Consider the following 14,919-nt stretch of genomic DNA (forward strand, 5'->3'; position numbering starts at 1 on the left):
GGTGAACCACGTCCTTAATGTTGTCAAACTTCTACTTGCCCTTTGGGTCCTAAGGCTATTCCAGGATCTACCCCTATCACCTTGCTGAAAGGGACAGGACCTCTTCTATGCTCCCATAGCACAAGTAACCTCTCTGTATCTAAAAGCACCTTTTCCCTCAATAGCCTGTGAGTCCTCAGAAGGCAGGGACAATCTTTGATTGAAAGAAGTCATATATATATGATGAGCATCACGCCAACTTTGCTGAGGGCTCCACTCAGGCAGCTTGGGTGAGCTGGCTAGCATTCCGTACCTGCGGTTACTGCTGGAAGGCAGACCACTCTGGAAGGTGCAAGATACCAGGACAGAGCCAGAGACTCTGGAGCAGATCTGGACATACCAGTGATGGCTGGACGGATCCAGAAGCACCAAATGACCACGAAGGTCAGGAGAGAAATAAGTAAGGCAACAGACTCTTTATTTAATGTGGATTTAAAATACATCAAAATCAAGTCCCTGGCTGTTGTAAATACCAAAAGGAGACAAAGAAGCTGTCAGCACAGCTTCAAACAAATCTGGGTGGCCAGGCTGGGCCATAAGGAAAGCAGTTACAGGGACAAAAGGCAGCACCCCTCCCCCAGGCAGGTACCAGGCTGTCCCTGGGGTGACTGCCTCAGTGCTGTGCTAGGTGGGAGGGCTGGAGCAGCAGCTGGAGAACCAACTCAGCAGGCTTCAGCCCTCCCCCAGAGACGCCAGAGCAGCTCCGCTGGCCTTTCCGTCAGCCCTCAGCAGGGCCACCAGGATGGGGGTGGTAGAGGGGGAATAACCATCTTTAAAGACGTTAACATTCTATTACAGAAAGTGCCTGAGCTCAGCCCATGGTCCAAAAACCTCATGGAAAACAAATCTTAAAAAGTGCTGCTGACACCTCTCAGAACCTGGTGTGCATGAAGCTCTCAGCTGGACAAGACCCTGAACACAAATTACCGTCAGCAGAGCCTCACCTGCCATGGTCCCCTGGAGGAAAAGCTAGCAATCTAAGAATGCAACACAGCTCTTGGTCCTAAATCTGAGGTCACGTGCATGAGACCCGCCCCAGTGACTTAGGAACCGGCCTTCATTCTTGGAGAGACACCTCCCCTTTATCTGGCCCAGGATTCTGGCTGGTGTAGGCAGCACCCCGGCACCTGGGCTGACTTTGGAAAGCAGAGCAAGCAGAGCAGCTGTAGTGACTGGTAAGATTTGGTCAATGGAGAGGAAGAGGAAGAGGAAGAGGAAGAGGAAGAGGGTCCCCATGTGTTGCCTGGCCTGGAGGCCTAGAGACCACTCACCGCAGCTGAGAGCAAAGGTTCCACCCCGCACAGCTGGGGCCACCTTGCTCACTGGACTTGGTTCCTGAGAACTGCTATGCTACTCAGCTGTGATTTCCCACACCTCGCTGGGCTCCAACAGCCTCCCCCTCCCCAACACTATGGGCTTTAAGAGGTAGCTGAACTGAAGCAGGCAATCACGTGGGCCATTGCAGGCCTTCCTGCTCTCTTTGAAGGGGGCAAGCAGAAACTTCTTAGCACAGCAAACCCTGTATGGGGTTGGCAGCTCTCATGCACCTCAGCAGAGCAGTATCTCAGCCAGGAATGGCAAATTAGGTCTCAACATGTGTACTGGCTGCTGGGCAAATCTTGAGAAATGAGGATATGCTAGGGACTTAGCAGGAAATCCTCTGAAGCTAAAAGTAGGGGTACCTACCATGGGGGGAGAGGGGCAATGGCGTGCTATTCATTTGCCATCTCTGATCTAAGTCCTAACATAACTCAGGAGTACCTAATACTGTTCATGAACCTAATTATCTGAGGGATTTAAGTTAAGGGCTGAAAAAGTGGGCTATTTGTGGAAGATGAAGGGACCTGTAAGATAATGAATTAACCTGAAAGAAATACAACAAAAAGCAAAAAACATAACCATCCAATCCATCTTAGTCTGTGGTTCTCTCAGCTACACCAAAGCTGAGGCCCCACTAGAGACGGGCTTACAGTACCCCAAACTCAGCACAGCCCTGCTTCCTGACCCAACTTATTCTGCTGTTCCAAAAAATTGTTCTGTACAAAGACGAACTAATGTGCCAGCAAGTCTGCAACCAGCAGAACCTTCAGGGTATAGGGTACCATGTATGAGGGACGGAGATGGGGCTGGGGGGAGAAAAAAAATTACACAAATATCTGCAGCCATTCTGTGGATTTCTGGGGCTCTGTCAGTGGTGAGTCTCACTCTTATCCATATCAGCTGTCAGACAAGAGCTGGGGGCCCCCACACAGGAAGTGGGATGTCAAGGCAGACAGGGCTCAAAGATGGCACACTGGAGGTGGGGGTGGAGGAAGCAAAACAGACTCAGAAAGCCAAGGAGGCAGCTGGATCTGGGGCCCAGCAACAGCTGCATGGAGACAGCAGTGATGGCGTCAGCAGTGGCCTCCCAGGATCGAAACCATAGGTGAGCTTGTGGCAAAAGCCATCAGAAGCCCTTTTCTTCCTCTCACTATAAACCATCTGATTCCTTCAAGCTGTCAGTACCAGCACGGCAAAGCTGCCAGTTGGGGTGGTGGGGGCACTGGAGGCCAGGAACCCAGGCACCACTGCTATAGCACCCCTTCTTCCTCAGAAGATCCTCAATACAAACACTGCCACATGTGCAAAACAAAAACAAAACAAGAACAAAGGAAACAAAACAAAACCCCAAAACCTTCAGAATCCTTTGGGTGATCTCTTGTCAATCATTTGTGCAGGCTACAGAGGCACCTGTGAATGATAAGGCTACTGCGAAGCATCGTTGGCCTGGTCCTGGCACTACCAGAGGGCAGGGGAAGCGGTGCCTGAGGGGCTCCCTACCAGCACGTCATCCCACACAGAACATTCTCCAGGTCCCTTGTCCTAGGCAGGGAAGCAGTTCGATCGCCGGTGGCTCTAAGTTGCCCTGTCAACGCCCTGCCTGGCCACCTCTTTTCCGGGTCAGAAGCCAAGGAGCTTCCAGGAGAGCTGGGAGAGCCAGAGCTGCCCATGTCCCGCTAACAGGAGAAACACAGTCAAGGCCTGGACGTGTCACCTGTCACAGGAGGCAGGGGCTGAGCCTCAAATAGGGCAGGGAAATGCTCATGCTCAAGTCACTCGTCCTGCCGGCTCACTGTGACTACAGCTCCGTGTAAAGACTCCTCAGCTCACAGAAGAGCCACTGACTTCATCTGGACACACCCCCACCTCTGATGCAAGCCCATTTTACACGTTCAGATATAAATGTATGAGGCCTTGAGCATATGCCTTATGTACGTAAAACTGACCCACAAAATCTGAAACCGCAGAGTCAGATGCCAGCCAGGTCAGAGCACCCTGGGCCTCAGCGGTGGGAGCCTCGCACGGGCTAGGCTGGCCCGGGCTGCTCGCCCCTTCCCAGCACGGGCTCCCTAGGCGGTGGTGGAGGCGGGCTCCGGGGGCCCCATTTGGCCTGACGCTTCCATGTTTGGTGCTCCAGGGCAGCAAGGTACTTCTGTGGCCCTTGGGGAGCTGGGTGCTTGGACCCCGGGACCCTCGCCACCCTGTTCCTTGGAGGCATCGGCAGCCTCTGGCCTTCGCTCAGGGCCACCATCAGGGAGCAGGCCCCGGCCTCCGGCACTCAGGTCCTGCACCCTCTTGTTCAGGTCGTTGCGCTCCGTCTGCAGCGCCCGGCACAGCTTCTCCAGCCGCTGGATTTTCACCTGCAGGCCCTCCAGCTCTTTGTCCCGGAGTGTTTTCTGGGGAGAGAAATGGGGCCTTCAGTGCCATGTCACTCAATCCCCACCCGGCACCGCCACTTGGTAGAAACATTCACACTCTGACAATGCTAAGGACAGAGCAGAGTCCCCACTGTTTACTTGAAAGCTGGCCCCTTTTGAGTAAACAGCCCTGGTTTATGCTGTCATATGAGACCTGGCTGTCAGCTGGGGGTATTGTGGTGCAGAGAAGGGACATGGCTGGGAGACAATGGATTCCTCAGTTTATCTACCAGGTGGCCTTGGTGAAGTGCTGGCTTTTGAGCATATCCCCTAATCTCTTCAACGGGAGTAGGAACATCACCCTCACAGAGCTCAGGAGAGCTCAGTGAACTGGCACATCTTAACATTCAGCAGGGTCTAGCATGCAGCAGCTGCTCCAGCAATTAGTTATTTCTCCTCCTACATCTGAAGCCACAAAATCAAATTATCTGGGTATAAGCTATGTGCATCACTGGCATCCCTTTTTTTGGCTCCTTTCTTCCCTTCTCTGATTTGCTCTCTTTGCTTCCACTACAGACCTATCACCAAGCTCACCACCTCCCTCGGGGAGACAGCAGACAGTGTCTTTGGCCTTGGACAGACATGCATGGGAACCCAGCTCCACCTTGTGCGAGCTGCATCGCTTCTTGGTGGGACGTACAGGAAAGGGCCCAGTACTCAGCAGCCGCACACCCCTGGCCCCAGCCGCAGATGGCACTCAGCCCACCTCCTCGGCCATCTCAAGCAGGGCCTTGTTGCTGCTCTCCCACCGGGACCGGTACATGGTGGTTTCTTTCTCCAGCTTCTTGATCTTCTTTGTCATCTGGGTTATGTGACACACAGAGGGACATGGTCAGGGGGGCAGGCTGCCTGTGCATCTGTGTCTCCGAGGTGGGGAACAGTCCCAAGGGGGCAAGGTATCACAGGGCGCAGTCAGTGTCGTCTGTGCCACCCCCAGATGTCTCAAGTGAAATGCCACCAATAAAACAGGCAACAAGACTGCGCCCTCTTCAGGACAGCCTGGAGGGCACACCCACCACTGATACTTCCTTGAGAGGGAAGAAAGGCTGTGACTCCTCCTTATGGCCCACCCCTGCTATCCACCACACTGTCACTGTCAACAGCTCCTGTGAGGCACCCCCCCAGGGATGGCAGCTTCCAGGAGGCAGGCCCAGTGTTCAACTCTGAATGAAGCCGTTCGTGCCCCGGCAGCCACACCCAGTCTGGAGCACCATTACCTTTTCCATCTCCTGTTTGAATGTGGTGAACACCTCACTGCTTTTGGAAAGAGTGTTCTGGAACTCTTCAAACTTCTCCGTGTACAGGGCAAGCTGGGTGAGAGAGAAGCCCATAAGTAAGACTGGGCTTCTCGGGAGGGCAGCTCCGGTTGGCACACTCAGACCCGCCTTTGGCCCTCTGACCCAACCATTCTATTGAGATACCATTTTTCTTTAAATAGAAACTATGTATTTGGAAGGCTATAGTCCAAAATGTTAAGCCCAAAAAGTAGGATTTGGGGGGACTTGTATTTTGTCTTTATGTTTGTTTTCAAACTTTTCTTCCAGAATGAAGTCTAATTTATGTAATTAAAATCACCCGTTCTGCCCCCAACTACTAAAAAGCAGCACAACACTTCTGACTAGAAACGAAGTCCTTCGAGCTCACCTAGCCACCTGGTCACCACCACACAGGTGCTGGGCGGGTCCAGAGAGAACAAAGGCTCAGCAAGGTCACACAGGAGTCAAGGTGGTCCTAGAATGAGGGTTCCAGTTCCCTCCCCCCAGGGTGGGGCTCAGTGCAGAGACCGTGGAGGCACAAGGGCAGGACACACAGTCTCACCTGCTGCTTCAGGTGGGTCTCCTGCTGCTTCATCAGCTCGCACATCCTCTGTGACTCCACAGCCTCTTTGAGGAGCTATTTCCGAGACAGGACCCCAGATCCCATCAGAAGCCCCTGGGGGCTGTTTGGCTTTTTTAAGCTACACGCACCATAACCCACTGAGGCCTCCTGCTCTCAGACTGGTGCCTGATCTGGCCAGGCAGCTCCTGTATATAAACCTGACTATGAGCTGAGCCAGAACCCAACCCACCTCCTCCCAGACCCCCCACTCCCGGGGCCTGAGCCTCACAAAATCCTTCTCCCGCTGGTGCCTCTCCTCTGCCTCCTTCAGCATCTCCTGGGCCTGCTGGAGCTTGGCGTCCACCAGCTGCTGCTGCAGGTCCTTGTGTTTGAAGACTTTGTCGATATGCTGCAGGAAAGCATGGTGGGGGTCTGGTGTTGGGCGCTCCCTTTCTCGGGGAGGCCCAGTGGCTGCAGAGATGCCCCATCTGCAGACCAGGGCACACTGCCCAGCCTCCCACCTCACACCGACATGCTAAACACCCACATATACCACAGGACATGGGCCCCAAGTTCCTGGAAGGTCTGCTTCCCACCCTCACCTTCTTTCTCTCCCACTGAGTCAGTCTGGGGTGAGCAGAGGGGTTGTAAGGAAGAGATCAGCTCCCAGGAAGCCAAGTAATAAACACACTCAAACCTCTAGCCCCAGAAAAGATTATTACAAAAGTGACAACCTTCACTTTTGTAGCCCAACTCCCTTGTAAATGGGAAGAAAGGGCAAAAGGACACCTCTACCAACACAACAGCTGAGGTCAGTTGGCAGAGACCTGCCACATCTATATTTGAAGATGAGACATGCAGCCCGAGGGATGGCTGTCCTGACTGCCCAAGGAGCCCTGGGAAGCGGGACCAGGTGAGAAAGCTGTGATGGACTCAAATGCTATTTCAAAGTTCAAAAAACAAATGAAATCAGGGAGGTGGGGAACTGAATGTAGTTTTTGGATGTGGGAAGACAAGGTGGCTGAGACAGGTCTAGTCTGGAACATGATGAATTTCAGTCACCTGTGATCTAAGGTCCAGAGGCTCAGGGGGGCAGGACAAGAGTGACTGAATCTGACTGGGGACAGGGAGCACCTCCACCTCTACAGGCAGTACTGGGGGGAAGGAGAGGGAAGAGGAAGAGGGCCCTCAGCTTCTCGAAGCAGGTGCCTCACTCTGATGTCAGGAAAATTCCATGTCTCTCAGTGCCAAGGGACAAGAACCAAACCAACTCCTCTTAAATCAGCCTTGTTCCCAGACGTCAAAGCACAGGAAAAGAAGGGGTAGGTCAGGGGAGGCCCATTCTGGCCCCCCACACACGGGACCGAGCCCAAGAGGACAGGGTCTTGCCCATCCCACCCACCACCACACCCCAGGGCCTGGGAAGGGGCCTCGACCAGCCTTGTAAGGTAGCTGCCAATCACCTTTTTCATGACAAAGAAACAGAAACCCAGAACAGCCAAGTTAATGGTGTGTGGGGATCCAAAGGGAGGGATTTGAGTGCCTGGGGCAGCAGACAACACCAGCCAAGGCAGTGACACCCTGCCCTTGCAGGTGGCCGGGGCAGCAGAGCAGCAAGAAAACAGCCCTTAGAGTCAATCACTGATGACAGTTCCAGCTCCTACCCTGTGATTTCAAATTCTAAAAAACTCTGAGAACTGAAATTGTCATAGAAGGCAGAATAATCTGGCCTGTACCATTGCAAGGTTAATTATAAACCTAGGTGAGTATACTCAGAAGTTTAATTGCATAAGGATTAACGTGTCTGATTTGGGGTTGCTGCCAAAAGGTCCTGCTGGGGGTGCTACATAACACACACTGCGTGAACATAACTCCAGTCTAAAACTAGGACAGTTCTAATTTCAAGAGACACCTGGCCCCACCATTTAGGATGAGGCACTGTGGACCTGTGGCTTTCTCTTCTCCGGACCCAAGATCCTCATCTATACGAGAATGTATGGCATCACTCCCCTCCCGAGGAAAGAGTGAGTGAGTGAATGGGATGAAGCCTGCAAAGTGTCCCCGGCCTTCCCCGCCCCCTCCCCCACATCCTCACCCCTCCACCCCGCCGCAGACCCCTCACCTCCTCCCGCAGCTCGTACTGCTCAATCAGCTTCTTGAGCCGCTCAGCCAGCTCCATGTTCTCCTGGCGCAGCTTAGAATTGCGCTCATTGTGCTGTTCCATCTGCAGCTGAATGTCATTCAGCGTCACCTGGAAGTGCGAGGTCACCTCCTTGCGTTTCTCCTCCTCCTCCCGGGCCCGCTGCACGCCTTCCTCCTGGGCAGAGAAGGCAGCCCCGGCGCCATCATGCACTGCTCCCTGGCCAGCCCCACAGGACTCCCCCACTAGCCCAGGGATGGTCTCTCCCAACAGCCTTCCCTGCTCTCAAAGTGAGGAGTAGCCAGGCTCCAAGATGTCACCCAATGGGGCTCCAACAAACCCCTCTGTATATCAGGTGACATCAAGTGAGGCTCTCTAGAAAAACGCAGGCATACGTCTAAGCACCTTTCTAAAGAAATCTGGATCTCCTGAAGTCTACTCTTCCAGACCTCAGAATAGATTTGGAAGACCTAATAGTCTCAGTTTAATGTGCATTCAACTCTGCCTCTCCCTCTCTCCCGACCAACTAGTTAAAATTCAGTAATACCCAGGGTTGCACAGAATTAGGCACTCAGACACTGTTGGTGAGAAGGTAAGCTGACAAAACCTATTAAAATTTAAAATCTTCATACTCTTTGACTCAGACATTTCACTTCTGAGATTTATCCTATGGATAAATACGTAATTAGTGAGGGGTATATATAACAAGAGTTTTCAGTGTAGCTCTATACATGTAATAGTGAAAAATTGGAAACAATCTAACATACATTAACTAGGGCACTGATCAAATGCAGTACACCCATGCAATGACGCTGTTAGAAAGAATGTGATAGTCCTATATAAACTGATGGGGAAAGATAAGGCATTGAGTAAACTGAGAAAATGTAACAGGATATGAAACAATACATGTATAATAATGTATTATATTGTTTAAAAAACCATATGTAAGGTATTACATGTAGACAGGGAAGTTAAAAAGCTGTACTTAAACTTACACATAAGTAGGTTTACTTCCCAGTGGTTTCTGCTGGGACTGAGGTTGAGGAGGATGGGCAACTATCACCTTTCATTTGTGAGACTCGACCTGTCACCTTTGAGTCCCTTACATCACATTTACATTAAATTTGTAACGTTTAAAAGATAAACTAAGTGTGGGGGTTGTTCTATGCATTAAAAGACGCACTCCTGGACTCTGCCCAGTAGATACCAGTAGTAACATCCCCCGCCCAAAACAAGTTGTGACAACCAAAAATATCTCCAGACGTTGCCAAATATTCCATGGGGGGCATGACTGCCCTCAGTTATCAACTGCTGTAGAGGTCACAATTCTGCTTTGTATCACCAGAGACTAGTTTTGCCTGTTTTGGGACTTAGCAGTAGGCTAGTACTATACACACTGTTTAAATTCTGGCTTCTTTAGCCCAACGTCTGTCTATCAGATTCATTCACATTGTTGCATGTATCATAGTTGATTCTCTTTTACTGTTCTGTAGGTATTCCTTCTTATGCACATACCACAATTTGTTTCTCTATTCTTTTGCTGATGGAGATTCGGATTTTTTTCTACTTTTTGGATATTATGAATAGAATTACTTTGAACATTACTGTGAAGAAAAAAAAGATAAACTAAAATTGAGCAAAACAAGCTGCAAAATACCTGATATTTACGGATGCAAATTTTATAAGAAATATAAAGGATGTGCATACACAGTGAGCAGACTTCAACCAGATGACCCCTCCCCCCATCCACCCACAGGAGAAGCAGAACGAGAAAGGCCCCAGCACTCTGGACTGACCATGCTCCGGGAGAGGAGCTGCCTGTCCTTGTGATGCCAACTCCCCCAGGGACAGCTATGGAATGGGAAAATCTGAAGCCCTGCCCCGGTCCCTTTACCTCACCTAGTACAAGTCCACGTCAAGTGGTTACCAGTAACTCTCTGTACAGTACAACATCACGGGTGAAATTACTTCTGTGCTGAAGGCCCGTGCTGCTTTCTAAGAGGAAAGCCCACCGAAGACGAGCAAGGCTGGGGAAACAGGCGGCCCACCTTGAGGGAGCGGTTGTGGCGCTGCAGCTCGCGGCACAAGCTCTCCAGCTTGCTTCGAGCCAGGACGGCCTTGCTGTGCTCGCCACGCAGGTGGTCCTTCTCCTGCACCAGCTGGCTCTGCTTCTTCTGCAGGAGCTTCATCTGCTTCTGGGAGTTCCGGTGCTCCTCCAGCTGGGGACGGGGATGGGGATGGGGAGGGCAGGTAAGGGCCCTGCAGGGGGCTCTCCCCACGGGGACCCAGGGTCTCCTCAGCTGACCTGAGTCCAGCCACCACAGCTGAGGCAGGACACTGTGCAGGGGCTTCACACACTCCCCCTAGTAGCCCCAAGGGCTCCATCTCAAGGACCCGTTAGCAGACACTCAGGACAAGCAGAGGTGTGTAGCCAGCAGATCCCAGTTTCTCTCCCAGCTCTGACTCCAGAGACCAAGCTCATGAGACTCCCAGAGGGTGACATTCCTCCAACTCTAGGGACACTTGTGTCCTCAGAAGAGCCCACCTGCTACCCCTCCTTGTCCTCAACAGACCCCCTCACTCACTCTCGCTGCTCCAAGACTTTTCCACTGTTCACCATCTCTCTCCTCAACATGATTCCTAGCATCAAACTGGCCTTTTCATTTTGTCGACAGATAATCCTTTTTGCTCCCTGGCCTCACAGTCCTTCACCTCCTGCTCGGAACCTGTCCTCTCCCAGCTTATCTCCCTTCCCATGAGCCTATTCAGTGCTAAACAGGACAAATACAATTTGACTTAAAGCAATCAAAAATGTTCTCATGGCCTGCCAACCTTCTGAGGCAGGGAGGGAGAGAGGAGAAGGAGGAGAACTGACCAGTTCAGCATACTTCTTGCACAGAGCCGCGAGCTTCTCCTCTGGGGTACTCAGCGTGTTCAGGGTCTGCATCAGCAATGTGATCTCCTTTCCTGCAAAGCACAGGGAGCAAAGGCATGCACCCCCTTCTCTGGGGGTCCCCTTCAGGCCCCTGAAGCAGCCCTCCCCGGACAGTCTGTGTGTTTCATGGGGGCTGGGGCCAACTCAGTTCTACCTGTCACTGAGCCCCAGGACTGCCCCCAGTGCCCATCACAGAGGACATGCTCAATAAATACTTCTTAAACCAATGACTGAGTCTCTGTGAAATCTGCTTGGTGAGCACCAGGAGCGGGAGAAAGAAACTACCTGCTCAACCAACAGGTGAAAGAAAGGTGCCCCACCTGTGAATTCAGTGCTACTGTTTCAATGCAAGGAAGGCCCTTCTGAAGGAGGAAGGATGCGAAAAGGAATGGGTCTCCTTCAGAACACTGCACTCTCGTCAACAGAGACAGCCAACAGTGAAGTTTAAAATGAATATCCCCCAAAACAAATAAATAAATAAAATAAAATGACTATACCTTCCAGTGTTTGATCCTAAGATTAAAATAATCAAAGGAACCTTCTTTAAATTAGTATGACAGGTAGGGAGTGGGGGAGGAAGGACTAAGACGTGGGTATAATATCACCTAACTTTGATTCAACATCCAAACCCTCAACCCCCACCCAAGTGACTCCTCCGCTGCCTGTCCCTGAGTCAAAGAGAGGGCCATCGTATATAGCACTGCACCAGGCTCCTGAAGGAGGCGCTGACAGATCAATGCAGATGCTGCAAACCACTGGCACATAGGCCAAATACAACCCACAGATGGGTTTTGTTTGGCTCCTAGTGTATCAGTTGCCAACAGTTAAAAATCTAGAGATTTCACATAATAACTCTAGAGTTCTGGCTTTAAAAAAAAAAAGGAAAAAAAAAAAGATTGTTTCACTTAGCTGTAGTTTTACATGCTATCCACTTGCTGGTACCAGGTGGTAGTCAACCCTTTGGGTCAAGTAGGCATTTTCTTGGTCCTCATGGGCCCTCTGTCTAGCTTGGCTAGCTTGAGTTTTCAACCCTGGTCTAGTCCAATTCTCTTACTGTGTAGAGAAGTAACAACTAAGGACCAGAGAGGAGAAAGGTCTTGCCTAAGGTTATACAGCAAGTTAGAAATGGTGCTGGCTGGCACAGGACTGCCCACTCAGGCCTCCTGCTTTCCATCTTCTCAAAGAGAGCAGGTTGGACTTCAGTTCCCACTTGCTCCCAAAGCCAGAAGCCCTTGCACAGTGAACAACCTGCACACCTCTATGCTATGGCCCCATAGCCCCGGCTTTGATTAAACTACATAATTTGACTCACTGTTCTGGAAGCAGGGTTTCCTCTGAATCGTGGCAGAGCAGGCTAGCCCAGGAATGTCAGGTCCAAACTCCCTCCCCTCACCAGCCTCCCAAGTAGCTGCCCTCTGCTCACCCAGACCCTTGGATTTCTTCTTCTCCTGCGGCCTTCGGTGGTCCCGGTCTACGACCTCGTCATTGGCCCGGATCTCATCTGTGCCTGGCTCCCCCTTGGAGGTCTCCTTCTCACCATTGACTACCGGCGTCTCTGGCTCAGGCTCCCCATTCCTTGAAGCATAGGTGCGGGACTTCTCTGCATCTTCGGGTTCAGCAGGCTCACCCTGTGCCCCCTCCTCGCCTGGGCCCCCCTGATTGTTGTCCACACAGTATGTACTGAGGATGTCTTCCAACTGGCGGCTCAGCTCCTCAGAGACATCACGGAGGGCCCCAGACTGAGAGGTTTTGGCCTGTGCTCCTAGAGCAGGAGCGAAGGAGGGGTTGAGAGAGAAATTAAGGTGGTTATGCTATTGGTTGGGATTTTTCAGGCCCAAATTTACTAATTTGGGTTAAATGTTGCCTAAGTTCTTTAAGCCTCAGTTTATTTACCCATAAAACAATGTAACTATTTATCACTACTGCCCAACCATGTTTGTTGTGGGAATATAAAAAATCAAGTAAGTATAAAACTTTCAACACATAGGTGTGGCATCATGTAGCAGGAACTCGACGTCTAGTCCATCCCCTGCTCCTCCCCACAAATGTCACCTCTTGCTATTTAAAAAGTTCCAGAAATGCCTTAAATATGAACAGCAGTTATCCACTGGTGAATGAGGGGCTTCTAACCTGGATTTGCCAGTTGGGTGTCTCATCTGACTGCCAACCTGAATTAAACCCGTCTAAGCCGTCTCTCAAGAGAGTTCTGTCCCTGTCCTTAGTGTGGGTGGCTCTGTCAACTACTCAGCACACGGTGGGAACTGCACAGATTCAGCCGTGTCCTCCTCTCACTCTACATTTCCTCCTTTCTGGGTAAACAGTGGCCTTGGCCTCTAACTCCAGAAGCTAGACTGGCGCACCGCAAACTCCTCCTCCCGACCGCTGGAAAAGCAGAGCTGGCACACACCCTCAGCCTTCCCTGGAGCCTGGCTGGTGGAACCTTCAGCTTCTGTCGCAGGAGCCGACTGGCTGGGCCGCCCCTGGGCTCCCTCTGGTCCTGCTTCCGGTTGCCCCGGGGTGTTTTTGGGGTTGGGAGCGTTGCCTGATTGCTTGGCAGCCCCATTCTTTTTGTCCTGGTTCTTCATTGCGGTTTGCAATGTTAGGTAAGGGGCAGATCCTATAGAAACAAACACACTTGCTATTTTCCAGACTTTAAAATTCTTCGCACCCTGGATCAGAAATCCCAATACCAAGGGCGCACAGCTTCACATCGGCCGGCCTTCCCCGGAGGGAGCCAGCGGCTCTCCCTATCTCTGGTCGGTCAGGGGACTCTAGTGTGCCCAGCAGCGGGAGAGGAGAGGCCTCCTTTTTCCCGAAGCCACTTCCCGGAACAACACGGCCCCTTCACCAGAGGCCATGAGCGGGATAGGCTCAGGGTCGGGGACTGACGTGGCGGGACACTCAATTCCCGGTACCTCCCCGCCCCCCAGGCCCCACGTGGGCCCTCCCTCCCGCGCGCGCAACCACCCACTCCCCGCGCGCCCTCCAGCCGCACCCGCGCGCGCCGCCCGCGCATGCGCACAGATCTCAGCCCTGCCCCCCGGCCCGAGCCCTCGCGCGGATTCCCCACACCCGCCGAAAGTGTACGGGCCCACAGACCCGCTGCTTGCCTCATGCCTCTAGCCGCCGCAGTACGTACCCGACTGCCGACGTCCCGACGGCTTCTCCCGCTCTGGCTTCGCACCGGAAGCCCTGGGTAACTGCTGCCGGCAGAGCCGCCTGCTTGCGCCGCGGCCAATCAATAGCCGGCGCTCGCGCGGGGCTTGCTGGGAAAGATGAAGCAAAGGCGGCCTCCGAGGCGGGGAAGTTGGGAAGGCGGGGGAGGGAAAGGACTACACGTCCCTCCATGCATCCCGGCTGACCCCGACTCCCAAGATGCAACAGGGCTTTGGTCCTCAGAGCCGCAGACCCAGGAGTTCCGAAAGGAGCCAGTCATTCTGCACAGATACGTCAACGTCGTTTCTGTCACGCAGAAGCTGTGATTCAGATCCCACAGCCTTGCATGCCTGGCTGCTTTTTAGTGCACGCTGCCACCACCCCTTTCCTCCTGCTGTGAACATATACGACTCTAGGAACTCTGAGAACAAGGGACGAAATACTGATACACACATCAGGAGACCTGTATTCCAGTCCTATCTTCGTTACTAATTTGCCGTGTTATCCGGCATTCCTTTCTCTCCCAGGTCCTCAATTTCCGTATTCAAAAAGAAACTTTTAATTACAGTAGTTCTTTGAAACCTTGCTTTCCCGGTATCCACTGGTTTAATCCTCATAACTAGTCAAGATAAATATTATGCTACTTGTTATTCCCAGTTTACAGCTGAGGACTGTAAGACAAAGGTTAGATAACTTGTCCAAGGCCATACCTCTATGGACTGATGAGAGCATATTCAAAGCTAGGAAGTCTGGCACCCATCTCTACTCGACTGCCCTTCCTCTCAGAAGAAATAACCACCATGGCACGCTTGCACTGAGGATGAGTCAAAGTAACTTGTGAAAGGAGTTATTTTTCCATTTCCATTACCAGTTTGAGTCCTTCTTTGGAAGGTGCTGGAGGAAGCCCTGCAAGGGGAATTCTGGCCTCAGCAGGTTCCTGAGCCTTTTCTCTGGCTGGCCTACCCTCTACAAAGTCCCAGTTGCACTGGGACTAAAGAGGGAAAAAAAAAGCCAAGCTTTTCTCCAAATGTGAGATCACAGTTCTTTATCCATTTGTCTATAGGTAATGGAATATAAACCAACAATCCATGTGC

The 14,919-nt window shown here is 51.9% G+C and overlaps 1 protein-coding gene across 2 annotated transcripts; it reads right to left on the minus strand.

Moving 5' to 3' along the window:
- Positions 1-436: 436 nt before the first annotated feature.
- On the minus strand, positions 437-13,927 carry TXLNA (taxilin alpha). Of its 2 annotated transcripts, none has more exons than XM_010976085.3 (11): positions 13,809-13,927; positions 13,077-13,286; positions 12,093-12,431; positions 10,610-10,701; positions 9,783-9,953; positions 7,717-7,911; positions 5,884-6,003; positions 5,595-5,669; positions 4,994-5,086; positions 4,483-4,578; positions 437-3,755 (listed from the first exon to the last, which is right to left on the minus strand). In XM_010976085.3, the coding sequence occupies exons 2-11, from the start codon at positions 13,252-13,254 to the stop codon at positions 3,429-3,431; spliced, it is 1,686 nt and encodes a 561-aa protein (XP_010974387.2). In that variant the 5' UTR covers positions 13,255-13,286; positions 13,809-13,927; the 3' UTR covers positions 437-3,428. The 2 variants fall into 2 exon arrangements, with proteins under 2 accessions (XP_010974387.2, XP_031320476.1); XM_031464616.2 differs by having other exon boundaries at positions 13,780-13,917.
- Between the last annotated feature and the right edge of the window lie 992 nt (positions 13,928-14,919).

The sequence above is a fragment of the Camelus dromedarius genome, chromosome 14 (genome assembly GCF_036321535.1).
Source record: "Camelus dromedarius isolate mCamDro1 chromosome 14, mCamDro1.pat, whole genome shotgun sequence".
In the NCBI taxonomy this organism is placed as follows: Eukaryota; Metazoa; Chordata; class Mammalia; order Artiodactyla; family Camelidae; genus Camelus; species Camelus dromedarius.

Bases quoted from the DNA above. Each gene is read 5' to 3' on its own strand.
- TXLNA (XM_010976085.3), bottom strand. From the start codon at position 13,254: ATGAAGAACCAGGACAAAAAGAATGGGGCTGCCAAGCAATCAGGCAAC. The intron at 12,432-13,076 runs GTGTGTGCCAGC...CTCCTGCTCTAG, and splicing joins GGCTCCAGGGAAGGCTGAGG to GAGCACAGGCCAAAACCTCT. The intron at 4,579-4,993 runs GTAATGGTGCTC...CACATAACCCAG, and splicing joins TCAAACAGGAGATGGAAAAG to ATGACAAAGAAGATCAAGAA.